General features: G+C 41.1%; 1 protein-coding gene across 8 annotated transcripts in view; it reads left to right on the top strand.

Moving 5' to 3' along the window:
- svep1 (sushi, von Willebrand factor type A, EGF and pentraxin domain containing 1) overlaps positions 1-27987 on the top strand; it is a 123021-nt gene that overhangs the window by 80338 nt on the left and 14696 nt on the right. For 6 of the 8 annotated variants that reach the window (XR_006399901.1, XR_006399903.1, XR_006399899.1 and 3 more), the window contains 28 exons: positions 50-146; positions 935-1048; positions 1735-1848; positions 2140-2341; positions 2459-2616; positions 3366-3564; positions 3721-3896; positions 4104-4228; positions 4379-4508; positions 4701-4871; positions 5185-5358; positions 5502-5621; positions 5836-6012; positions 8576-8660; positions 8786-8977; positions 9424-9591; positions 10099-10771; positions 11719-14411; positions 15064-15298; positions 15519-15674; positions 16127-16190; positions 16916-17089; positions 17389-17565; positions 19540-19707; positions 21161-21331; positions 22991-23086; positions 24327-24422; positions 25877-25970. Coding sequence is in view for 1 of the 8 variants with exons in the window: in XM_044340497.1 (XP_044196432.1) it covers positions 50-146; positions 935-1048; positions 1735-1848; positions 2140-2341; positions 2459-2616; positions 3366-3564; positions 3721-3896; positions 4104-4228; positions 4379-4508; positions 4701-4871; positions 5185-5358; positions 5502-5621; positions 5836-6012; positions 8576-8660; positions 8786-8977; positions 9424-9591; positions 10099-10771; positions 11719-14411; positions 15064-15298; positions 15519-15674; positions 16127-16190; positions 16916-17089; positions 17389-17565; positions 19540-19707; positions 21161-21331; positions 22991-23086; positions 24327-24422; positions 25877-25970 (7199 nt within the window). In the remaining 7 variants the exon portion in view is untranslated. Of the gene's footprint in view, positions 1-49; positions 147-934; positions 1049-1734; positions 1849-2139; positions 2342-2458; positions 2617-3365; positions 3565-3720; positions 3897-4103; positions 4229-4378; positions 4509-4700; positions 4872-5184; positions 5359-5501; positions 5622-5835; positions 6013-8575; positions 8661-8785; positions 8978-9423; positions 9592-10098; positions 10772-11718; positions 14412-15063; positions 15299-15518; positions 15675-16126; positions 16191-16915; positions 17090-17388; positions 17566-19539; positions 19708-21160; positions 21332-22990; positions 23087-24326; positions 24423-25876; positions 25971-27446; positions 27615-27987 lie in introns of all 8 variants that reach the window. The other 2 variants (XR_006399902.1, XR_006399904.1) reach the window with 2 other exon arrangements.

Below are 27987 nucleotides of genomic sequence, written 5' to 3'. Positions count from 1 at the left end.
TAGAGTGTTGCATCATGCGGGTGACGCTATGATCCGGCTGTTTCCGCAGGTTTTCCATGAGTGCTTCCTGAATCCCTGTCAGAATAAAGGAACGTGTGAGGAGGTCGGGGCGGGATACGTCTGCACCTGCATGCCTGGTTTCACAGGTAAAACACAAGTCAGAGCTTCACCTGGTCAGCCAACAACTTTCATTAACAACGGCCGGTTAAATAAAGATGATTAGTAGTTTGTAGTGGTTAATAGGGATCACTGTTACCCAGCTGTCCTGATAGACTGCTTATCAGCTGTTATAGATAATTTCCTTAAGCTTAATTGTGAGAAAACAGATGTCCCTTTTTCACTGATTAGCACTTGTGCAGCTAAGCAAACAGCTGCTTTCAGCCTATTAAAAGTGAGATTCAAAGCCACTTTTAATTTGCATATCAACTGCGAACATGTCAAGTCATGATCACGTTATTGTTTTTTGTTTGTCTTTTGTTCTGTTTTTACTTACTCGTGTTGCACTTTCTCCAGAAAGATGCTATATCACTTAATTTTGTTTTTATGACTAAGAAGAAGAAATAAATCAATACAAATGGAAACAAACTGATGCCTGAATGAACAATTTAATGATTTTTACAGGCTGCCTCTCACACATACATCATGCAGTCAGACAAATCAAAATGTTAAGTGTTTCAAATTTAAATCAAATCCACTTCAAGACTTTTTTGATTCATACTGAGTTGACCTCAATCCAGTAATCAGCATGTAAAAATAAACAGCCACATGTACTTTCCAAATGTATACAGTACATTCACATTTTAGTCCTGACATCAGCTTTTCCTTCATGTTTGCTTTTATCTCAGTAGATATTAATCTCAGCTACAGTTAGTTGTTTTGTATGTGACTCTGTTATAATGAATACTTGATGCAGCATCTGATATTTCCCCCTCAGGTGCCAAGTGTGAAATTGACATAGATGAATGTGACTCTACTCCGTGCCAGAATGGAGGCCTGTGTAAGGACGGTATGGGAGACTTCCAGTGTCAGTGTAAGCCTGGATTTTTAGGTAAGGGAGCATTTAGGAACTAAAGGCTTAGTTTTTGCTTCACACAAAGGTCTGGGGTATAAAAAGGGTGAACAGTATGAAATAATGGAAAATCAGCATAATTATTTCCAGGTCTTGGAAGGTTTGGAAAAAAAGTGACTTACAGGCCACATTTTTATGTAGGCCAGCATTATTTCATATTCATTGAATAATCTTAAACCCAACATGTTTCCTTGCCACCATCAACTCGTCGTTGCTGCGTCAGGTAAAAACCCAACTTTGATGTGCAAAGAAGAACAGTCGCGGTTTGCCATTTGGGTTTAAAAGGGTTTTAGTCTTTCCAGGGTGTCTTAAGCCATAAAAGATGATGTGACCATTTGATTGGAATAAAAACAAACTTTTCCCATCATAACAGTGATATTTAACAAAAGCCAAAATCCTCAAAATATGAAACCAAGTAAAAATACAAGACTGGAAAAACAATGGTTCGAGGTGAAAGTATTTTAAGGTTTTATCCAGTTGTAATTTTCTTGTCTTTAAATTAAGACATATGTCTGCTTCATGGGACACCTTAGTAATGACGTTTAACAACATTTAATGACTCATACAAGTACAGAATGTCATTTAAAATGCACTTAATAAACAAATATTTCTGCTCATCCTCCATCTCCGTTCAGCTCTTAACGTCGTGCCCCTCTTTGTCTCAGGCTCTCTGTGTGAGGCGGAGGTGAACGAGTGTATCTCCTCCCCCTGTCTGAATGAAGGTGTGTGTGTGGACGAGGTCAACAAGTTCACCTGCAGTTGTGCTGGCGGCTTCACAGGTTAGATAACAGGACGGTGTTACATTTTCATCCCATCAGATATCAGTTTTTGGCGTTTGATTTCCTCGTCAGACAGTTACACTGTATTACATTACTTCAGATAATTATTCATGCAGATTATAGGAAATGGAGGGTATTAAAACTGCTTATGTCGTCCTCTTTCTATTACTGCATATACATACACACATAGAGTATATATACAAATGTAATGTAATGTATATATACAAATGTGCAACATGAGAACTTTACACTCATGTATTGTACATATCTGTCTTTGTCACATTTCTGCAGGATCCCGATGTGAGCTGGAGATAAACGAATGTCTGTCCGACCCCTGTCTGAACGGAGGCGTGTGTGAGGACTTGACCGGCGGTTACACTTGTAATTGCGCCGCCGGCTTCTCAGGAGATAGCTGCGAGATCAACGTCGACGAATGTTACAGCACCCCCTGTCTGAACGGAGGCTCGTGTCTGGATGCTGTTAACAATTTCAGGTAATAAAGATTCATTTGTATTTGAGACATCCCATCAGTCGTGTTTATACAAGACTCGTGATGTAATGTTACCTCTAAACAATGATTGTGTAAATACATAATGCTTCTCTGTCTCAGGTGTCAGTGCGTCGAGGGCTACCGGGGACGGGTCTGTGAGGTGGATGTGGACGAGTGCGACCCCAACCCCTGTGTGAACGGGGCCAGCTGCCTGGACGGTCTGGGGACCTACACCTGCCGCTGCCTCCCTGGGTTCAACGGAACCAGGTGTGAGACAGGTACTATAGGACAGACGACGCATCACCATGGCAACTGTAGAGGAAGAAGAGAGTGAAAAAGACAGATTACTGATGTTAATTTTATACAGCTGTTAGTTTCACCTCAGGGAATATTTCCATTTGAGCAAAGCTGGCGAGTTATTTGATTGCTATGAGACTTTATCTGGTAGGAAGATGATTTGCCATTTTTATTGCTTTTTTTTTGTCGAGTTTTTTTTTCCAGCGTATTTTATGACATACTTTAAAAGCTGTTGTGTGGAACACATGATTTGCACCAATGTTCCCAGTAAAAAATGGTCTCTTTGACATGTGGCCCATTAAAAGAAGGTCCTTGAAGGATCCTGTCACAGGTTACATATCGCAACTCATATCAAGTTGTTAGTAGTTTAACTGAAGAGTGATTTTTCCACAACAGTTTGAATTATTTTGATTATTTTTAGATGCTTTAAGAGGCAGAGTGTTCAGTATTTCACACCAAAACATAAGATGATAGATGGTAGAAATGAAAAAATATTTTTTGCAGTCAATGTTGTTTATCATTTTATGATATCTCATCTTTGTATCTGTGACCCATTGTGGGTCTCACTTGCATGATTATATGTGAATTACAATTTATTGAAAAAAGGACACGAACAATCAACGAGAAGAAGATAAAGTTGTAAAGAGCAAATCAAAAACAGCAGCAATTATAAAGAATAAATATTTTTATTCACTCCTCGTATAAATATTTCTCTGATTTGTCCTATCAGAGATGTCTTCTTCCTTCAACCTGGACTTTGAGGTGTCGGGTATCCATGGTTACGTGATGATGGACGGAGTGATGCCAGCGCTTACAGAGATCACCTGCGCCTTCTGGATGAAGTCATCGGACACTACCAATTACGGCACACCCATCTCCTACGCTGTGGAGGGCAGCGACAACGCTTTCCTTCTCATAGACTATAACGGGTCAGTTTACCAAGAATTAAGAGAGAATAAATGCACATACGCAGTCATTTTCTTGCATCCTTTTATTATTTACCTCTCTAATACCTTCTATCTTTTGCATTAAACTCTCTTTGACCATTTTCTTCTTCTTCCCGGTGTCCACCCTCCTCCCTACAGGTGGGTGCTGTATGTGAACGGTAGGGAGCGGATCACTGACTGTCCTGCTGTGAACACGGGTCACTGGTACCACATCGGGGTGTCCTGGAGGAGCTGGGATGGTGACTGGAGAATCTACATCAATGGGAAGCCCTCAGACGGAGGAAAAGGCCTGTCAGTCGGCACCACTATCCCAGGTGTAGTGCTATCCTCGGCTTGGTCACTCTTCCGCCAAGACAAAAGTTTTGAATAGGCAATAACAATGAAGTTAAATGTTTAATAAAATGTTGGATGTCTTAGTTTCTAAATAAATAAAGATTCTCATATAAACACAGTATTCAAGTAGACAAGGACTTTCTCAGTGAGTAGTGGTTAACCTCTGAGCTTTTACCTGTGTCCTGTAGCTGGAGGGGCGCTGGTATTAGGTCAGGACCAGGACCAGAGGGGCGAGGGCTTCAACCCTGTCGAATCCTTTGTCGGCTCCATCAGCCAGCTCAACATCTGGGATCGTGTTCTCACCCCGCAGCAGGTAAATATCAGATTGAGCTCAGCTTGTCTGTGTGAAACCAGGTAATTTAATATGTTGCCAAGAAATAAAAGAAGAACTATGTGAATGTAATTTTTAACATGTTTTAGCAGCTGAACTTCACCTCCTCTGGTCATATGTTTGCCGTTGTAGATCAAGGTCCTGGCGAGCAGCTGTCCAGACACCCATGTCACCCACAAAGGGAACGTCCTCGCCTGGCCAGACTTCCTCAGCGGAGTTGTGGGCCGAGTGAAAGTAAACCTCAGTAGCATTTTCTGTGCTGGTAAGGGTGCTCCGCAAACGTCAACAATATATTAACTTGAATGACGAGCTGCATGTACACAATTAGTTTTAACTTTGTATTCGTGAGGAGAATACTTTACTGTATGCAGCTCTTAACCTTTCAAATTCAAGTTTAAACCTGTCCTGTTGCATGCAAGTAAAACCTCAGTGACTCAGTGTCTGTTCTTACCAGACTGCCCCAAGCTGGAGAACTCTGTGGCCCACCTGCACGCCTCCACTGTGGAGGTGAGCCCCGGAGCCCAGGTCCAGCTGTCCTGTGATCCCGGTTTCTACCTGCTGGGGGAGCCGGTGCTGCAGTGTCAAAATAAAGGAGAGTGGAGCCACCCTCTGCCCAGCTGTGAACGTGAGACACCGACATGAACTGCTCTCTGATTTGCATTGCAAATGAGTCATATCTGTGTGTCCCCGTCTTGTGTTTTTGTTTTATTCTCGACAATTAAACTTGTATTTTAGGATTGGATGGTCACAGTGTGGCATTTATCTTTAATTAAATAAATCTGATCTGATCTAAATGTGTCTGTCAGTCTGTGTCCAATCTGTCCAATCTGTGTCCTGCAGCAGCTGGATATATGGTTCTACTGTACTACATATTTGCGAGACTCAGTGAATAACACAGGTCTTCGATAATATTACTCTGTCCTCTGTATGTGTTACAGGAGTGTCCTGCGGGTCTCCTCGTCCTCTGGAGAACGGCTTGTTTCAGGGAGAGGACTTCCATGCTGGCAGCTCTGTGGACTATCAGTGTAACGCTGGTTTTTACCTGCTGGGAGACGCCAAAGTGCACTGCACCAACAGCGGCAAGTGGGGAGGAAATCCACCAGCCTGTCTCGGTACTTCATTACGTAATATATCTAAAGGCATAAACACAGATAAAAATACATTTCATATCAGTAAAATATGGAAAATAAAAATCCTGTCGGGAAGATTGACAAGTAACAAAATATATTTCATACTTTTCTGTGGATGTGTTCAGATGTGGATGAGTGTGCTCTGGGATCAGACTGTGATGATCACGCCAGCTGTCAGAACACGGACGGCTCCTACACCTGCACCTGCATCCACCCGTACAGTGGAGACGGCAAGAACTGCACAGGTAAATACTTCACATGAGCATTTTAGTGCACTTATAGATATTTTGCTGTCCTTTTAATTACTATTAGTAGCAAAAATAACAAATACTGATTAAAACAAAGCTGAAAAAAGAAAAAAGTTACAATCCTCTTCTTATTTTAGGCCCTATTAAAGACACTTTGTGCACCATTTCATCTGTCCATACATTATTCTGTTATTCTCTGTGTTCCTAACAGAGCCAGTGAAGTGTGAGAACCCCGGGGCTCCTGAGTTCGGCCACAGAGAAGGCAGCAACTTCCTGATGGGCAGCGAAGTTGTCTTTGGCTGCGAGAACGGCTATGAGCTGATCGGCTCGGCTCGGCTCCGCTGCCTGGAGACAGGAAGCTGGGACAATGTTGTCCCTTACTGCAGCGGTGAGGGGTTGTTTGTCATGCCATCACAGTGAAGCACTATCAGACATACTATTTGTGTGACTCTTTTCTGTTGGAAAAGATTAATTGAAGCCATTCAGGGGTCAACTAATTGTCAGCATGTGATCTTGTATAAGTTAAAAGTAGATTTTCACCAGATTTAGGCTACATGCATCTCAAGTAATATGTAGCAGTGATGTGCACAAATTCCAATAAGTAGTCGAGTGTTTTATTCTATATATGTGCAAATTTCCATCAGATTAATCACTTTTGTAAGACTCAGCGAGTAAATATTAAAATATAACTAAGACACGAAATAGGAAATTTAAAAAAACACCTACAAAATGATTGAACAGCTTCCTGTTTGCCGATTTCACTTCCATAACCTTCTACCACAAGAGGGGAACGTTTTACCTCTTTGAGAAAATGAAAGGAAAATAAATCTATCCAGAGTGCAGCTTTGAAATAAAGATAAGGTTGGTGATATTCTAGATTCTTCCCAATGTCAAAACATCCCACGAAAATACCAAAAACCAACATTGAATTGATCCTACCAACAGGTATTGCTTGTGTTGCCAAAGCTTGATATATTTAATTCCTCTGTGCCATCGACGTCCATTTGTGTCCAGAACAGTTTAGTGTTGCCATCAACAGTGCCCAGGTGTTTTAGAAAGTCACTGAGCCTTTTTAAAAATGAAGCTATAAACAATATTTGTGATACATTTTTAATGACGTACATCTTCAGTAGTAATAAATGTGCTCGGGGCTGAGTGCAACATACAGGGTATGAAAGTCAGAAGGTTTTAAGAGATGCAATAACACATCGTTGGTTTTAGATCTTAGTGAGATTTGATGACAATAAGAAACATACAGAGTCATGCCAGTCTTATCCTTTACATGTGTGAAATGTAGATCAAGAGGCAAACGTAGCACCGCTATGAAAGGAGATACAGTACTTAGTGTAAATGTCTTCTAGCATCATGTGTTTGGTTTATAAGTATTTCATTTAGTAGTTAGTAGTTAGTTTCCATTCTGCACATAGTTTTAAACATGTAGTAGATGTTATTGTGGCATAGAGGCCTGAGTGTTCGTGCCAACATCGCCTTTTGCAATCTGTTTCCCACGAACATATATGCCTAACATGTGAAATGTCTAGTCACAACCTACGCAGTGTGACCACAAAAGTACGTAAGGAAGTTTTCATATTTCCTGTTATTCACAGTACTTTAATCTTTAGTTTCTGTGAAATACGCAACAAGGCATTTAAACCTCAATGGAAATGGATTCATTACTATTGCACCATTAAACTGCTCTTTATTCTATATGATAAAATAACTCCTCATCAAAGCATCCAGCCACTTTAGCCAATAGGCTCTGAGTAACACACAGACAGACATTACACAGATGCATTGTTATACAGATAGCAGAAGTCCTCAAACACCACAGGAAACACACAAATATCTTCTACCACTAACATATTCAGACACAAACACATGTCTACATTTTCCGCAAACACACATCATACAGTGTGACTTCACATGCCTGATGCCCGGTGCTGTGAAGGGGTGATTATATATGCAGCTGTCTTTCTGTCTTCCACTGTGCAGCGGGCTAAAAGGCCTGACCACCGCAGCACCTCCACCTTGGCTCTAAGCCACATATTATCTCGCAGGGAACTGAATCACTCAGCGCCTACAGCCTGCGCTAATCAGCTTATATTGGCTGTTGATTCCTCATACTGAAAGTGAAGTGATTCAACTCTGTATGTCATCTGATATTTGTGTTATTTGCAACAATAACTAAATAACATTAGAGAGCTGATATTTCCGTTTTTAAGTTACAACATAATAATGATAATAATAACTAAACAGCTTAAACAGCTATGAAGCCATTGAGTAACTGTCAAAAACAGATTATAGCAATGACCGGAAAAGGTGTAGGCTGAAGCCAGAGCTTATTATGCCAACTCTTATCACAAAAAGGGGATTTTTTACAAATAGACTTCATGATTAACACATGGCTACAAATCCAAGATTTCTGTTTAAGTGAGAAGTAGACACAAAGTCTGTTCAATCACTTTGTGAGGTGGAAAATTTCCTTCTTTCTTTGTTGTAATTAAGGAGCCCGATTACAGTTTTACTTGCAGCAGCCATGACGTCATGAGGAAATGGACATGTGTCTTGTTTGTCATTGATGTGAAGAAGGAAGGCGCTCAGGATCTGACCTTTGATGTTAGTCATGATGGTTGAGGAAGCTCACAGTAGATGAGGAGTGGAGGGTTTGATGAAGAAAAATACCTACTTACTTCCTCTTAGTCACACCTCTTGGCTTTTATCCATTAATTTATACTTTCCTGTTAGCCTTTATGATCTTGTCAGTTTAAAATGTAACCTTGAGGGGAGTCTAAGTCAATATGTAATCTACAGTTCACCAATAACATTGAATGACATCAGTAAACTTGTCTCTCCTGATTGAAATGTGCCGCACATCATATTTAGGTTTCAGTAGATAATTAAAATGATAGAAAGTAGAAGTTACTAACTGTCCCCTCGGTGTTGCATTGTAGCCCTCTCCTGCCCGACGCCATCTGTTCCAGAGAACTCCAGCATGAAGGGAAGCAACTTCACCTATGGAAGCAAGGTGACTTTCAGGTATCATTTGCATCCCCTGTAACACAATGTTGGAACGACGACAGTAGAAATATTACAAAAATATCAACAAAGAACATGACAAGCCTGGGGTTCTTGTTAACATGTGTCTCTCACCTTGTTTTCAGCTGCATGGAGGGCTTCCTGCCTCAAGTCCCCTATGAGTACCAGTGTCTCGCTAGTCTGAGGTGGAGCGGGACGCCACCGGTCTGCCATCCAGTGACCTGCGGGGGACCTCCAAATATCGGGAACGCCAACTACATCCTCAAAACAAACACATACATGTCCACTGTCACATATACCTGTGCTGATGGATACAGGTATGGATAAATTACCATCTGCTGCAACTGTCCACTGTCTACTTTTGGTCATGTGATTGATAATGTTGAATTTATCTATAGTTTTAATTGCTTTGATTTGTTTTATTACAAGGTTTTGCGGCTGCTGAATAGAATGAATTTGACATAAAGCTGAAGTAGGAATAGAATTGCCTCAATGTTGAGTTTATATGAGTTTATTTAATGTGCATCAAACACGTCATTTGATCTGAAATGAGTTATATATTTATATTTATTCAGTCAAAAATAGTTGATGTTTATAGACTCAGCTATGTTAGCACAGTGTGGCTGCAATCTCCAGTGACATTATGAACTCTGTATGACTTTGTATGTTGTCATCAGTTTTGATTTATTTTCACAATTTAAATTAATAATTGCAGTAGTGTGTGTGTGTGTGTGTGTAAACTAAGCAGTGTGTTGGTGTGAAGACCACAGGGCTCCATGGAGGTGGTGTGTGAAGCGACAGGGGAGTGGAGCAGGCCTGTCCCCCGATGTGTGAGTGTCCTGTGCAGCGAGCCCCCGCCCCTGAGAGACGCTGTGACTGTAGGAGATAACTATGAACTGGGAAACAAGGTGCACTATGTCTGCAAAGAAGGGTAAATTTGGTTGAAGTCTCAAGTTGTTATGCTGTTTTGTCAATTAAAAGTGTGAACTTATCAAAAAAGATTATGAGGAAATGTCTTTTTACATTTGACTCCTCTTAACTGTTTTCACCATGACAGTGATTGAAAACTGTGACAAATGTCATCAGTGCATGTGTGCTGTATCAAAACAATCTCTCCAAATGTAACACCTACTGTACATAAAAAAAGCAAGTACGTTTGATAATTAGCTCATCGGTTTCCAGAAATGTGTGACCTAACAAAGCTCCCCTCATGATTCAAACTTTGTCAGGTTATAGGTGTAAAGCAGTGACTCTAGTGACCTTTTCTCTTTATGGCAACCAATTAAGATACAGCTGGCTATGCTGGGAACTGTCAGCATGTTTTAATTAACCAAAACCTACTGATTTGATATTTGGTGCAGGGATATGTTAACATTCTGATATCTGATTATGTTGAGGTGTGACCTCTCTTGCTAATCTCTTTCTATCTCCTTGACAGCTACACTCTGATTGGCCCAGAGACCAGAGAATGTTTGCCAAGTGGCCAATGGAGTGACAGCTCCGCCCAGTGCGTCCCCCGCTCCTGTGGCCCCCCACCTGAAATCGACCATGCGGAGCCCTATGAGAGCCACCAGCTGTTCGGAGACACTGCAAACTACTACTGCACTGATGGATACACCGCTGGCAACAACTCCAAGATGGTGTGTAACGCTCAGGGTGTGTGGGCGCCCCCTGATGGAATGGAGGCACCTCGCTGCATCGCAAACTTCTGCCTACGTCCGCCTAACCTGGCCCACGCAATTTTAGATTCGGTCAACAAACCTAAATACGCAAGCAACACTGAAGTGAGCTATAAATGTGAAGAGGGCTTCATGCTCAACACCACAGCAACACTGAGATGCCTGATGGGAGGAGAGTGGGAGCCTTCGCCATATGATATTGGCTGTGTACCAGTGAGGTGCTCCAAGCCAGAGAGCATTGATCGGGGTTATGTGAGCGGGACAAACTACAGTTTTGGAGCTGTGGTGGCGTACAGCTGTGATAAAGGCTTCCTGATACGAGGGGAGAAGAGGAGGACCTGCAAGGCCAATGGGGAATGGGGAGGAGTTCTTCCTACCTGTGTACCTGTGTCCTGCTCTGCCCCTCCTCCACTCAAGAATGGATACATCCAGGTTCGCCACAGACACCAGAATATACACCATACACGTAAATAATTCTTACAAAGATACAAATCAAAACAGAAAGGAAATACATCATTGTTGCCCTTACAGAGATACCACCTTACCACATTTTTTCAACTTCTTATCAGGGCTGGATTTTAATTAAATATGATCATAACATCAGGATCATCTTTTTTACAAAATTCTGAGTTTTTGATTTGTACATGTGAATTTAGTCTGATGTCCTGGACAACAATTCATTGCATTTAACATGATTTTAGTTATTTCATTATTTGTATCCTCAAAGGTCAAATAAGTCAGCAATAGAAAGAACTTTGTACTTTAGTAATAAAGTAGAGACAGTGTTCAGTTCGTACACTTCCAATTAATTCATTCAAATTAAATGCTAAGCTAACGTATCCTAGAGAGTCTTTCAGTGAGTGCAGCTGAACCTGCAGAAATGTGCAATTTGTCTTCAGTCAAACATATAAATCAACATACTGTATGTCCACATACTGAATGAATTTCTAAAGAAATCAAGGCACAATGTTTCGTCAAAGTACAAAAGTTCATGATAAAAAACAAGACCAGCATGTCCTTTGTGGCCATTGATTAAATAAATGTATAGTAAATGAATGATTAATTATTATTTACTTGGTTTAAATGGAGCAGTTCTTTCAAGGTAATTCCTTGAAAAAGCAGCACTTGCTTTTAAATTCAAGAATTAACAAATTTAAATTAACTTTGCCTCCATTTTCCCTGTAATTGCTACCAAATTTAATATTTATTTCCAGGAAACTTTCTAGAAATTATTGGAAAGTTACAGACCCATAAAATAGAATTTTACCAATAAGTTTTACTGTCTTCATTCTGTAAAAAATACCTTTTCTATATTTTCAGATTTCAAATGACTACAATATATGTTTAAATGATATCTCCCTCTGTTTATCCTCCTGTAGGACAGAGCTCAATCCATCTTCAACAACAAGGTGATATATGCCTGTTATGCAGGCTACAAACTGATTGGTCGTGCAGAGCGAGTTTGCCAAGCCAACCGCCAGTGGTCCAACAACGACCCTCCCACCTGTGTCCTTCTGACCTGTGACCCTCCTCCCAACATCGCCCGCGGACGCTACAGGGGCTCTGACTTCCAAGTGGGCCGGAAAGTAGAGTATATCTGTGATGAGGGTTACGAGCTGGTCGGGGACGCCATCTGGACCTGTCTGAAGTTCGGAAAGTGGGATAAGACAAGGCAACCCCGCTGCTCACCGGTGCAGTGTCCGGAGCCGCCACTGGAGGAGAACCATCTGGTTCTGAAAGGCCTGGACTCTGAATCTGGAACAGTAGAATTATCCTGCGAGGATGGCTACGTCCTCGAGGGGGCCCGGATCCTCCGCTGCACCCCATCCCAGGAGTGGAACGACACCTTTCCATTGTGCAAGCAGGTGTTTTGTGGCTCTCTTCCTGAAGTATCATTTGGGGGCCCTTCTTCATCTTCACCCCCATTTCCTTTCAGCGCTGTGGTGACCTACACATGCATGGACGGCTTCACTTTAAGAAAAGAAGGCTCTGTGTCATGTCTAGCAAGCGGGCAGTGGAGCAGCCCTTACCCAGAATGTATTCCTGTTGAATGCCCTCAGCCTGCGGAGATTTCTAATGGTATCGTTGATGTTCAGGGTCTGATGTACCTCAGTAAGGCACTGTACAGCTGTAAGACTGGATATAATTTAGTGGGCAACTCCACTGTACTCTGTGGAGAAAAGGGACTCTGGATTGGAGGGGTGCCTTCTTGCCGCCCAATTGAATGCTCAATCCCTAAACAGATAGCCAATGGAAAAGTAGTTTATACAAAACTCCAGTTTGGTCAGAGTGTCACCTACTCCTGCCGTCGTGGTTACCGTCTTCAAGGCCCAGAGACTCTGAAGTGCCTGGCCACTGGGGGCTGGGATGTCGAGCCACCGGCTTGTGTGCAGATATCCTGCACTCCACCTCAACCCATTGAAAATGGTTTCGTAGAAGGTCAGGATCACAGTTTTGGTGTCACTATTTTCTACAGCTGTTTTCCTGGCTTCCAGCTAGTAGGACAGGACCATCTGACATGTGAAGAGTTCGGCTGGTCAAGTTCTGTTCCTATCTGCGTTCCCTCGGACTGCGGCCTGCCTCCTCACATTGACTTTGGGGAATATGTTAGGGTGACGGAGCAGGGAAGAGCCTCACCTTTGGACTTGAGCTTCCTTCAAGGGACACTGATTGAATACAGTTGCCACAAAGGTTACGACCTCACAAACCCCACGAGGTTAGTGTGTCGGGAGGATGGGGGCTGGAACGGGACGGCCCCATCTTGTGTCCCAGCAGAGTGCGAGACACCACCTAACCCAGAGCACGGCTGGGTGAATGTGACTGATTCCTCCCTCGGCAGTATGGTCAGATATACTTGTGAGGGAGGATATGAGCTGGAGGGGGAGGCTGTGAGGCAGTGTTTATCAGGTCGACTGTGGACTAATGACGCCCCAGTTTGTCGCCCTGTTTCCTGTGGTGACCCAGGAGCTATCGCTAATGGCACAACTCATGGAGGTGCTTTTGTGTATCCTGAGGTCCTGCAATATGAGTGTAATCCTGGGTTTGTCCTAAAGGGTAGTGACACTATCGTCTGCCAGGCAGATGGAAAGTGGAATGGACAGAAGCCCTACTGTGAGCCAGTCTCATGTGGTCCTCCTAAAGTCCCCAGTGATATTACTTTTAAAGGCAAGGAGTACACCTATAATAATGAGATTGAACTGAGCTGTCAGCCAGGTTTCATCTTAAAGGGGAAATCTATCAGTGTTTGCCAGACTGATGGCACCTGGAGCCACGACTCTCCTACTTGTGTACTTGCCCGCTGTGGGAAACCCTCACCAATTCCCAATGGGCGCGTGTTGGGGTCAGAGTTTGGCCTCAACAGCAAGGTCAAGTATGAATGTGATGACGGGTACACCATTAACGGAGACTCCACTCTTGTTTGTCAGTCAGACGGACTTTGGGACAAACCACCACCTCGCTGTGATATTATCAGTTGTGATCCACCTGAAGACATCAGCCACGGCTTCCTGAACGGCTCCAGCTTCAACTACGATGACATAGTGGAGTACGTCTGCTTCGATGGTTACGAGGTAGTTGGGGATCCCATCCTGCGATGTTCCGTCCAGGGACTCTGGGTGGGCTCCGTGCCTCAGTGTCGGCCCTGCGTCTGTGGCCTCCCGGTGGTGAAATTCGGGTTGGTTCTTGGTCGCAACCGTGCCTGCGGAGACCAAGTGCACTTCCAGTGTGACAACGGTTACAAGCTGCTGGGTCCCTCTCAGGCAGTATGTGAGAAAGGAGGGGTATGGAGCCCCGGGGTGCCTGTGTGTGGTCGGGGAAGGTGCAGTGTCGCTCCGCCTACAGTTCCTAATGCTGTTCAGCAGGGCGGCAGTGCTACCTTCCCAGACACAGTTATATACAGGTGTCGGCCAGGCTACCAGCCGAAGGGGTTCCCACACCTCTCCTGCGGAAGAGACGGCAGGTGGGGGGAACCCAGAATCAGCTGTCAGCCTGTGAATTGTGGAAAACCTCCATCTGTAGCCAATGCTCAGGTAGTGGGAGAGACCTTCACCTTCCCAAACCAGATCTCATACACGTAAGTACTGTAATTATTACTTTAATTTGTGTTCAAACCTAAATTTTCTGTCATTTCTAATGGACATTGGTCATCACATCGCCTTTTGCTTTTTTCGTTTATTTGTTTTTTGTAACAAAACATTCCCAGTAAGTTTGTGGGATCAGGTGAAACCTTCCTGTGTATCATATGACTTCTATAGCCTTTTTCCATTGGCACTGAGTCAAATCATGAGTCAAACCATGATTTGCATGCCCATTACCAGTTTAAACGTGCTGAGTCACGCCTAAGATAGACATAAGAGACAAAGAATATCTCCAAAGTCTCCAAAGTTAACACAGACACACCTTCAAGCAGGTACCCCTGCTTGAATGGAGATCCCTGCCACGCTGGGCTGACACGGCAAGTCAAACCAAGTCAAGCCAGGCCAGCACAAGTGTATGGAAAACCCCAACTAATGTGGGGTTTTTTTAGAGACTTGTGCTACCAAATAGCCCTAACTTTTATGTGAAATCATTTTTACCATTAGCACGCGTTTGTTTGGCTATACTATCAAAGACTAATTTCTATCACTTTGTGGCGAACAATAAATTTTTTCTGATTTAGTTTTTCTCATGCACATCCCTTACCTTTGCTTTCTTCCTTTTCACATATTTTTCCTCTTGCTCTCTAGCTGTGACGATGGGTACGAACTAGCAACACAGATATCTACTCTGTCTTGCCGGAGTGACGGCACTTGGTCCAAACACAGCGTTCGATGCCGCCCCACCCCGTGCCTGCTTCCCACCAATGTCTCCATCCCTCATCTGGCGATCAGTGGGAAGGAGCTCATCCCTGTAGGGAGCACCATCACCCTCTCCTGCCCTACTGGCTTCTACCTGCAGGGGTCAGCACTAACTGAATGTCAGGTATGAAACATGTTAGTCAGTGATTTGCCCAAGTCTCATAGATTCTTTATCTTAATGTGACAATGTTGAAAGAAGATGTTGTGACCTTCTGTTTTAAGTAATTTAGCAATTTCCTATCATGTAACACTGGCAAGAGATTTAGAGAAGTGCAGATGATGTAACTATGAAACTATAAATAATGTATTTTCCTGTCCTGTCTTTGTGTTTGTTGTGTGATAAGCTGGGTGGAAGCTGGGCTCCAAGCATCTCGTCAGTTTCATGTGAGCTGGTGGTGTGTGAGAAACCCCCTCCTCTACTTCACGGTGTTACTGAGGGGGAGAGTTTCAACTACGGAGACTTTGTCATGTACTCCTGCCTGCCTGGCTTTGACATGAAGGTACTGCTCATCACATGTTTTCTTAAGTAGTTAGAAACTGAGGTGAGAAAACACAGGTCTTAAATATATATAGTTCAAATGTAACCATATACCTTTTTCCAAGTTTTATTGACCCTCCAAAGATGTAATCAGTGTAAGTCACTGCCATCTATCTACCATTCTTGCCCAGTCATTAGATTACAGAAAGTCACGTGATTTCTCCTCAGCAATCAATACAAGAGTGAAGTTACAGAGCAAACAGGAGGAGCAGAGTCGCTCTTTTCTTGATGCACTCATACCCACTGATGTTCTAGCCTCCTTTATATGAACAGTCTGAAGTTACAAAGTCTCTGTCGTGCAAATGATTGTATCATGTGTCCTACTAACGCTACAAATCAATGTTCCCTACACATCGCTGTGCTTAGATCATCTACTATCATTTGTAGCTTTACACTGTGCTCTCTTTGTCACAGGGAGACTCTGTCCAGACCTGCCAGGGAGACAGAACATGGAGTGGTGCTCAGCCAGTGTGTGTTGGTAGGTTTGTTTACATATGAGAGAGAGAGAGAGAGATCTGCAGGGCTGTCTAAAAATTCTGTTGTTAAGACTCAAAATCATTAAAGCTTGGGACCTCAAAAGACCGAAACCTCAAACATAATGGCTACTTCCAAAAACACACACAGATTTATTTTTTTAGTAATGTTTCATGGCTGAGTAAATACAGAAGGCAACACAAAGTTTGACAGATAGACTGTGATTAGAATCACGTCACAAGGCAACGCCTCAATTACTGCATTCCTGTTACATAACAAAAACGGACATCCTTCAAAAATTGTTTGCTTTGCTAATTTGTGTTGCAAAACAAAGATAGAGAGATGTAGGCGACATATACTGAGACTACAGATGGAGTTAGAGGTGAGGAAACTTTATAAGAGTGAAGTGAACTTCAGCTTCAGTTATGGCTCTAAAACTTAATGAACTGGAAAATAACACACATCACCATTTTACCATTTTTCTCGCTGTTTTTGGACAATTTATTATTATTTTTTTCCTGCTATGTGATGTCCTCTGACCAACTGTAAAAATGAAATGTTTAAAATAATCTTAAAGCAAAGTGAAATGAAAATAAGTCATTGTGTTGAGGGTGTAACCTAGAATTCCTCATAATGTAAAGCAGCCTCATACATTATGTACAAACACACAGTACATCAACCTCAGCATACCTCTGACGCTTTGTTTGTGCTTGACTATTGTCTCCCCAGCACAGTCATGTGGGCCTCCTCCCACAGTAAAAAACGCACAGGTCCAGACAACAGGAGAGACTTACCTGAACAATGCCAGTTATGTTTGTAATGCCGGGCTGCGGCTTGTTGGCCCACAGACTCTCAGCTGTCTGGTCAATGGCACGTGGAGCCTGCCAGCACCATCATGTGAAGGTACGGAGCAAACAACAAGTAAAAGGTTTATCTGCGGACAGTTCTACCTGTGTTTAGTACACGAAAGCTTGTGTTTAGAGCACCAAATGCAAAAAATACTACACATCATTCCCAGAAAAAGAAAAAGTCCTGTGATGTAGAGGAATCAAAGCATTTTACTTTATAGGAAGCTGTAAGCAGTTTGAACAAATAAAGGAAGAACTATGTAATTAACAGGAATAATACCACAATCTTTTCTTTTTCAATGTCTCTCTACATCTTAATTTTAACATTTTTCTCCATCGTATCTCGCATGTTAGTGGCACAGGGCTGCATCACCCCGAGAGAGATGCTGCACGGTAAAGTGCAGGAACACAACCTGAACACAGGGCGCGCTTTGGAGTTCCAGTGTGATAAAGGCTACACCCTGGTGGGAGATCCTCTGGTGGTGTGTAAGGGGGGCAACACCTGGAGCTCCATATTCCCCACCTGCCAACGTGAGAAACCCTGCCTGCCTCTCTCTCTCTCTCTGTCTCTCTCTCACACACACAAGGAAACAAGTTTGCGGATGTGATATCGAAGAATTAATTTATTACTTCCACCCACTGTGTCTCATTTACTCAGACAGGCGTCGTATTATATTGCACTTATCTTACACCTTTTCCACATAGTCACTGTTGCAACAGTTGCTTTCTCACAAACTCCTGGTAAAAGTATAGACCACATAGTGCGAGCAAACACCCTCTTAAAATTCTTTGCAACATCATTGAGCTTTTTCGTCATCTGTTTCACAACAATGGGTCAATGAGTCAGAAGAGCTCTTCCTACTACTAGATATAGTTTGAGTCAGAGAAGTTCACTGGATGTGTTTTGAGTCTTATATCAGGATATGCACAAGTAGAAAACGTGTTCTCATCTGAGAAATATTTATATGCAGCAAATAAATCACATATTCCATATGTTTGGATATGTAAAATAATGTAATGTATAACTAAAAAACTAAACATTTGAACATAAAAATGCCTCCATTCAAATATATTTTGGACACTGTGGATGATATATATGATATATGATATATATATTAAGTGACCTTAACATTAGAAGCTCCTGTATCAGATAATGCAATCTGATACGAGCCCTGTAGTTAATGATGTCTTTGTGAAACATGTAAAGTTCAAATTTGGTTGTGACAGTCAGAGAAAGATGTTTTAAATATTTATCTATCCTCAATTTAAATATGTGGAGAAAAAGAATATCACCAAGTGTAGCCTAACAACTCTATAATATAGCAACACAAACTTTAAAAAGAACAAGACCAGGTCAAAACCTAGTATATGGCTGGACTGTGTGCGGCCAGTTTGTTACTGGGATAGTCAGTGGTTTTGTCTTTAATGTGAATTCCTGGATATTAAATATTAAATGCAATTTTCTTTAGTGTTCCCAGTAATATTTGCTGGTAAAGTACTGAAGTAGCATCACATGACACAGTTAAACTACTACAAAAACAATACTCATATCCTGGGATGTTTGATTTGACAGAGAACTTATTTTAATAATAATTATAACTATTCTAGTTATCTGTTAACTCCCCCTGCTCTTTCATATCACTCTGCGGACGTCTCTCGTTTTTCACTGAGCATTGAGTGTTTTGTCAGAGTGATGGTCATGCCTCTATGCACCTTTTTTTTGCCTCTTTCACAGTCGAGAATTCTGGAGGCTGCGATGGAAATGAAAGTTTTGACAGCACTTTGGTTGCAAATTCAGGAGGCTTATCTCCACCTGATTATCACAGTTACAGTAAAATCAAGCGCACCTGCAGAGCAGCCGCCCCTCACTAACCTGATATAACAGCTACATGAGTCGCATGTTTTACCGGCAAGACTTGTGTTTTAATGCTGTCGTTCATCGTTTGTTTGTGATGTGAAAACATCAGACAAATAAAAAGTTTGCGTCCCGCTATTAGTTCAGTTGTAAAATCCAAACCCACCACGGAGTGTTTCTCCTGCTGGCTGCTGACAGCGCCGTCAGCCAGAGAGTCGATCACACTGGACCGTAGAGGAGGAGATGGCAGAGACGCTGGTACACGTCTGTTTAAACATGAGTTTAACCGACTTCACTGTATTTAAGAGCAGAAACACAATCACTCTGCGTTGCACCGCTCGCTGTCCTCCGCTTTATCATCTCACGCCAATTCATTTTTAAAGAGCAACAGCCAATGGAGAAACTCACTCACTCACAGACAACCACGGTTATAAGGCTGGTCTGTGGCCGGTTCAGCCAAAAACGTATAAATAGTTATGTATAGTTAGTACTTTGGCCTGATGTCAGCCATGTTTACTATTACATATTGTTGTTGTTTCTGTGGTTAAGTTTAAGAAATTATACTTCCACATGGCTAACAGATAAAGTGTGTCAACTGAATAAAGACCTTGATGAGTCAAAAACGAATCCTTCATTTGTGTTTCTCACAGCTAAGCCTTGCCCGGCACCTCCGGCCTGGAGGGGGAACATATCCCAGGAGTTTCGTGTCGGTCAGTCAGTCCGTGTCACCTGCCCCAAAGGTCAACAGGCCAAAGGTGGCGGCACCATCACCTGCAGACCGGACCAGACCTGGAGCTCCGCCATGTCTGCGTGTGAGAGTAAGTATCATCTTTATAGGTTACTGCACTGTCTATTCAGTTTGGAAGAAATGCTACAAAGAACATTTTTTTAAGATATTATCTTGTCATACATCTGTAAAGGTTGTAGTAAAAATAGTGAATTCAAGTTATCGTAATGTAACTATGATGCATTCATACATATCTTTGACCCAACTGTGTCATGCTCAAATTTGACAGATTATTGTCTGAAATGTTTGTTTTAAGTGTTTGTGTGTCAAATCCAGATCATTTGATTAAGTTTTATGTTTGAGTAAACCAATCAAATCTAATTATTAGGATTTTAATATACTCTGTTCTCCATCCAGCTAATCATGTCTTAATTCCTGAGATAATCAAGTTAAAAATAAATGTGTATTTGATATTGCACAGCTCTGCATGCTCCCCTGGTCTTGTGCCGAATGCCTCTCTACACATGCATGGCTCCTCACTTAAAATCTGCCTGTCAGCTGGAGTAATTTTCCTTTTTCTCTTTGTTGTCGTCTGTCTCTCACCGAGCTTTTATCAAAACAAATGAGGCTGCATCAAACACTGTTGGTGTCCTGTATGCTGGACTAATTATGGGGCACCTCCGCAGCTTCTATGGCAACCTTTATCAGATAATCCTCTGATCTTTCTTAAGCGCAGTCGTTCTGATTTTACAACACAATGGTGCTTATGTTGCTATGGCTCAATGTTTGTACTTGCATGGTGTTCATTCTCATATATGCATGTTTACTGTAATCCTTTCAGTTTCTTTTCTGTTTTGATTGTAAAGGGGAATTTTCACCGACAAAAGTATAGTCAAGCCACACTATCAGACACGTTTGGATGTTTTGCATGACAAAACACAAAAAAAACCCAAAAACACAGTCTAATTTCTGTCAATCGACACAAATTTCTCTCTCTGCAGTGCACAATTTCATAGTAATATTTTGCATAGATATACAGGAGTGGACAAAACAACAAAAAACGCTTATTATACAATATAGAAGCTTTACAAAACATACCAATTTTATTAAACTCATAATGTTTGGCTTTGGCCAGAAAGTCGCTCTTTCTGTGTCTCAAACACTTTTCAGTTGCGTAGTATGGCAAGAGGGGATGTTTCAGTAATCATGACGACATACCGAACACAGGAAAGCATCTTTAGGAAAGAGGCGTCAAAAAATAAGCAAAGAGTTTAATTAAAACCTTTGACAAGTCTAAAAAAAAAACATACTTAGCTTCTATTGTACTGTGTTGCTGGGTGTTTCTTTTATTTTGTCCACTCCCTGTTAGACTTATAGATGAACATCACCTGTTTAGGCCATTCAGTGAATAACACATGAATTATTCAAGATCAAAGACAATCATGGCAGCATGACATTAATTAAGACAGAGGAGACCAAAAAAAAAAAAAAAAAAGAGTTGTAGTGAGTAACTCGTGGGTCGTTCCATCTGGGCTGTTGTACAGGGGTGTCCTGTGGCCCCCCCCTCCACGTGGCCAATGGGGTGGTGCGGGGGGCAGTGTTCCAGTACGGGGACGTGGCAGTGTACTCTTGTTTTGGCGGCTACGCCATGGAGGGCGTTGGAAGGAGCAGGTGTTTGGAGAACGGCACCTGGACGCCGCCTCCCACATGCAGAGGTAGAGAGAACACACCCATGTGTTTCAGAGAAGGGACTGTCCCTTTTCTTAGGACACCTCGTCTGACTGTCACCTTTGCACAAGACGCTATGCTGCTTTTTAGCTTTCCTCGAGTACTACTCTTTATCTCCAACAGATACATTAACACTCCGTGGCTGTTTTTTTCTGCCTAATTCTACTCCTTTAACACCAGTTGTGCATGTGTACAATATGTGGAAGTGGGTGAAATTACCAAGAATTTGTTTGTATATTTTTTTGTGTTTCCTCTTTGCCAGTGAAGTATGGGAAACGACGAAAGTCAGGTAGTCAACCTGAAAAGCAAGTTTTTGCCACAGAAACTGTGCTTCTCTCCTGCTGTAACGTGACCAATAACACTTCCTGTGCAGTCTTACCACGCATGTTCTGAGATGTGACTCTACATTGTATACATATATATATATATATATTATGTGTGTGTGTGTGTGTGTGAGTACTGTCTGTAGCCTGGATACAGCCCCATTACAGCTAAAAATCAACCCAGCATCACGTCAAGATATTTATAGTGAAGCTACAGTAGAGTTAATTTTTATTTCTTTGCATCTATCCAAAACATCCACAAGTTAGGTTTAGTTTAAGGCCTTCAGGGCCGAAGTAGAAGCTGCTTCGTTTTAGACTTTTTATATCAACGTTCATCAGTGTTGCAGTAAGAAAACCGTCAGTTTCTCAACTGACAGCAGTCTCAGTTGTCCAGAGTGGAGTGCAGGTATAAAATATGTTGTTGTTGTAACATTTTACATGAACATTTCACAGTATGTGTAAGCTAGTTTCTAAAAGAAAAACTGAAATACATGTGGCAGGTTGTGGGGAAAAATACTGTAGGTTTACTAAAAAAGCTAAACTCCATCCTATAAACATAGAAAATATTGAACATAATATACTAAACCTATCAAACAATTTATCTTCAGGTATCTATATATTTTTTTATCATTTTAATTGTTAATTTTTGTCAGAGCTCACATCCATTAATCAGGTGACCAGTGGAAATCTGTCACATTGGCTCTGTTGACTTTAAAGCTGCTTGTTTCCAATTGGATCAATAACATATTATCGTATGTGTGTGTATAACCTGTTGTACTGTTATCAACACGGGAACAAATCAGAGAATCAAACCAGAAGTTGAGCTCCATATTCATGAGCATTCCCACTCGCTGCAAATTGAACGAGAAAACCACCACCGCTGCTACAACAGCATGAAATTCAAATGGCCACAAATGTTTTACATATGAAAAAAAACAAGGGCTGGATCCAGGCGAGCTTTTCCTCAACAGCTGCTGAGTTTATGCACTGAAAAAGGAGTTTTTTTTTCTGTTGATGTCTCGGATGTGTTTGCGCAGATGAATTTGATCTTGTTGCCTTTGTTCTGGTTTATTACGCTGCATGGCCGAGACTTACATCAGATGTTGTTGAGGCTGTGGCAGAGAAATAACACATGGAAGCTGTAAATGTTGTTCTCTTTTTTTCTAATTGCGCTGGAAGAGGATTGAATGTTTTTCCTTATCTTGCTCTCTCTTCTGTGTCTGTCTGTACGCTTTCAGACAATTTAAGTTGTGTGTCCGTTTTGGGAAGCGTTCTTATTTGATATGCCTTTGTGTGTGTGTGTGTGTGTGTGTCGTCTCTCAGCGGTGTGTTGGCTGCATTGCCAGAACGGAGGTGTGTGTCAGCGGCCCAACACTTGCTCCTGCCCCGAAGGCTGGATGGGCCGACTCTGTGAGGAGCGTGAGTATCAAATATTGTTCCGTAAAACTTCTGCTCACACAGCGTCGCTACATGAACACGCAGAACGTGATCCCAAGTGTGTTACAACTCAAATGCAAACAAACACCCACTAACGCTCAGGAATCCAACCAGCTAAGCAGGTTTTAGCAGACAATGGTACAAAAGAGCGTCAGAGATAATGGAGTCAGGTGGCGTTGAAAGAAAAAAATGAGTCTTTTTGTTTTTTTTGTTGTTTTTTTTTTTTTTTTTTCGCTTTAACAAACTGCTGTTAAAAAGCTTTCAGATGATTTGTCTCCTGCTCAGTCGACACATAATTTAAAGGCTTGATCCAAATGTAAATGTAAAAAAAAACACACCGGAGTGGCTACAAACGACGGGACAAGTTATGTTTGTGTATTTAAAGAGTTGTGCAGAAATCATAAGCTACTGGTGAAAAAGTCAACACTGATTCCTTGTGTTTATTTCTATGGTATATGTGTTTTTTTTTAAAATAACACACTTCAATAATAATCTACGTTGGCCTAAAGAGCTCAACACGTTGCAACAAGCAAACAGATCTGACAACATGGCATAAATGTGGCATAAATAACCCTGCAGCAAATATGGAAAATACAAGAAAAGGTCTGTGGAGGTGCACAGAATGTGCTTGATTAACGTCTCCCTGACAAATCACACTTTTATCACTTTACCGATGTTTGTGCTATGCTTACATGATGTCTGGTGACTTCACGTAAGCATAGTCCGCCCACCTTCAACCTCACCTTGAGTGTGTTATTAATTAGCCAGAATTAGAGAAAACACCCGTGTGGATGTGAATATGTTTGGTTTAGGTTTGGTTTTGAGTCTGGGACGTTACATTTTCTGACATTTATTGACATTTTCTGACATTTTCTGACATTTCATAGAATAATTGTTTAATTGATTCCTCAAAACATGTTAAGAGATTAATTGATAATGAAAATGATTATTTAAGCTCTGTTGGTGCTTTAAGATGTAACTAGTAGCGTGACTAAGCTCTTTATGGAGGCACTGAATCTGAATTATCTTCTTGAAACCTGAGATGGATTACTTCCTCATGAGTATCAGATAATGCGTCTCTCAAGCCTGCGGTCATAAAGAGCTTGAACTCGAAAACTGAATCAAAGATGGATTTGAAGAGAGAGAAAGAAAGAGAAAGAGAGGATCGATGACCTAAAGTGACTCCTTAACTCTCTCTCTCGTCTCTCTTCTCTAATGACAGCAATCTGCATCCTGCCGTGCTTGAACGGAGGGCGTTGCGTGGCACCCTACCAGTGCGAGTGTCCCGCCGGGTGGACGGGGACGCGCTGTCACAGCGGTGAGTTCATGTGTGAGTCGGTGATGCGTTCACATGTGCAGACTTGCATGTGAGTAAACCTGTAAACCCATTACGTCAGTGACATATGATGGGAGTCCGTATAGAGTCATTACTTCACAGGATTCCCTTCACGTCAGCGTCATTGTCTCCCTGATGGCTCTGACTCGGGAGGGTTGTGTGACGCCAACGTTGTTTTGTGTTCATGTATTTGATTATTTCTTTATTACTGAGGAAGGATCAAGTAATTCAATTTCTAGATTCTCAACTTAAAGATTGATTTAGTCTATTTGATAATGTTTTTTTTGTTTTGGATAATATCAATAAAGTAAAAATAAAAGGAAAAAGTGGTTTTGGATATAATAATTATGACAGTTTTAAAGAAAAAATTCACCCAAAACTAATCATTTTCTTTCTTTTTGTCATCTCCTGCTGTCTGGAATGTAGGACAGATACAAAGAGGGGAAACGGCAGCTATTTATAATGAAATGTTGTGGAATCAAAGACACATTTTAGCAATGGCAAAACAATAAACATTTCCTTTGCAAAAAAAAAGAACATTTTTGACAGAGCAGGGTAGGTGTGGAGGTCGCTGAATAATAGACGTTTAAGTGAAAATAAAAGTGCTCGAGATGACTTGAAACCTGAAACTTCAATCATGTTTCTCAGAGAAGAAGATCCTTTCTCAGTTAGAAGATAAAAGTACAAACATTAATACTTTTACTCATAAACTTAAAAGCTTTTAAGAATCTGACAGACAGATGTGATTATAAAAAGTGGATCATACACGACATGATTGCTGCTGCAGCCCTGAAGCTTGAATTTTGCTCTCGCTGAGAAACACAGATAAGAAGAAACTGTTCTGACCTTTTAAATCTCTGATTATGAATAATATCTATTATTCATATTGTTACAATTCCCTATTTTATTTTATTGATTTATCTTTTCATGTGTTCTACTTTTTAGTAACCTCAAACCGGCCTTTTTAATTTTACCGTCACTTCAATGAGTTTATCAATAATAGTGTTAATGAGGGTTTAGATCAGCATCAAGTGCAGAGCGAGGAAGCACTCGACCATCTGTCTGTCATGGCAGCATGTTACAGGTTTTGTTCTCTGAGGGCTCAAAGCAAAAACACTGAACAGGAGATGAGTCAGCGCTCCTGTAAAGGGGAGTTTCATATTTTTTGTTCTGTTTTGTTTTTTTGTTTTTTTTGCAGCCACATTTTCTCTGGATAAGCTTCTCATTAATTTATCCAGAGAAAGTAAATATTGACTATCTGATCATTAAAGACAGATGTACAACACATTTCTCTGTTCCCCCCCCAAAAAAACTTTTGAACTTTTATTTGTACTTCTTCGTCAGCAAATACTTGCGGTTTTAGTGATTTCCATGTAATGATGATTGTGCTGTGTTTTCTGTGTGTGTGTGTGTGTGTGTGTGTGACTCGTTCACAGCTGTGTGTTCAACGCCTTGTCTGAATGGAGGCAGATGCATCAGACCGAACAGGTGTCACTGCAGTCCAGGGTGGACCGGACACGACTGCTCCAGGTGAACAGAAAAAGCAAAAACACTCACACACAACAAAAAAATAAAGCTCTTCAAACAAACAAACAAAAAAATTCAATTCCAAAACTTAAACATAATAGTTACAAATCATAGAACAGTGACAAATCCATTTCTATATGTAAATAGAAACATATATACATCTGAAACTTGCTACTGTCAGTATGAAAATTGACACCTTAATTATAGACATACTGTATATAACTTGTACATACACGATGCCATTGAGCTTCTTGGGGAATTACATTACATTGAACCGTCAAGACAAAAGCAAAAAACAAAAGAATATTTGTATTTTTTAACATTTTCTGGAAAATTCAAAGATTTAAGGGAACAAGTTAACTGTTATTGTTTCCACCATTCAATAAAACTGAGCCATCTGAAACCATGTGACTGTCACACAGACTCATATCTGAAGAAACACTGGAGACGAGTTTCAACCGTACAACTGAAGTTTTTCCTCATCTTTAGTTTTATTCAGTGTAAAAGTAATTTAGTTGATATTTCATCAATTCTAATCAGTAAACTGATCCGACTTAATTATAATTTCAAATATCCATGTACAATAGAAAAGGCCAGTTGGAAGCAAAGAAGGATAACATGACATCACATAGAGTATTAATTAGTGATTAATACTGATTAGTTTTTAATTCACGGTGTTGGAAAATATGTTACTTAGAGGAAAATTAAAATCTCATTGGCTCCATTTAAAGATTTATTGGATATTTAGCTTTTTGGGTATTTTATGTCTTTATTAGTGATAGTAGAGATGCAACAAAGCTCTGACATTATGAGACTTCTCTCCTGTTTTAATGTGGAAAAGCTCTCACCTGCTTTTTCAGACATATTTCTGGCATTAAAGTAAATTAAATGATTCTGAACATCTATCATTAATATATTTTGACAAGCGCCTAAACGAAAACAAACATTTCGAGAGAAGCTGTGAGGTTTGACAGAAACATTTTCCAGCAGTTTTTTCCCCCAACATCAATTGTTCATTCAATCTTAAAAGGAGAATATGTGAATATGTACACAAAACAAATTACTCAGTCGACTGGAGGAATACGGTGCAGCTGTGAGCCGTGTTTTGTCTCAAGTTTCTATTTCCACCCACTGTCAAAGTCAAGTGTTACACTGTTTATGCTGTTGTCAAAACAGTCCTTCTTAAAATTAAGCTTTCAAAGGTTCCTGCACACAAACATCCTGTGATCCCGGCCCATTATGATTCAGTTTTTGTGTATCATGTCTACATGTTTGAGCTTATAAACATCATATCCTGGCTTCATAAACCTTGATAAGCCATTATTCTTTTTCTGAGGAACCCAAATATCTTAGCTGGAGTATTTTAGAGATATCTGTGGCATGTTAAGACCCTCCACGTTTCCTAACGACTCTAGTTACATGTAGATAGTCAGTATAACCAAAAAATATGTTGATAAACGCTGTTATGGATATCAACAGTACAGGCTGAGATGAAAGTGAAAGTCTGACACCAGTAAGACAGCTGTTAAACGACCGTGACTCGTCATCCGTTACTGGTTATCGACTGGAACAAGTCAGCTCCTGCAGTCGAAAAACTCAGCAGCTTCAGACAGTTCAGGCAGCCAGAAACCATCTTCATCTGCTCAGGTAACTCAGTCAGTGACAGAGTAGTTGGATTAAGGATGTAAACCTGTACGCAGGTGTGTCAGAAACCTGGATAATGTTGAAATCAGGTATAACAGGGAAATAAGTAACCAGGTTTCTCTTTTTAGCATGTTCAAAGGTTACCAGCGGTTGTTTAAAGGAAAATGTAGGAAGTCCTGACGTCAAGTAAAAGTAGTCATGAAGGTTTTGACCTTTTCTTACTTCAGTTATGAGTCATTTTAACGCACAATCAACCATTTTTCTTAGAAAAGAAGATTCTGTTGACATTTTGATGAGTGATATAGGAGGTGACAGGTAGCAACATTGCTCTTAAAATGAAATTAAAATTAAAATAACGCCTGTTAATCTTAAATTC

Source organism: Thunnus albacares, chromosome 22, assembly GCF_914725855.1.
Source record: "Thunnus albacares chromosome 22, fThuAlb1.1, whole genome shotgun sequence".
Classification (NCBI taxonomy): domain Eukaryota; kingdom Metazoa; phylum Chordata; class Actinopteri; order Scombriformes; family Scombridae; genus Thunnus; species Thunnus albacares.
Note: the sequence above shows the minus strand (reverse complement) of the source record. Positions and strands in the feature narration are given on the sequence as shown.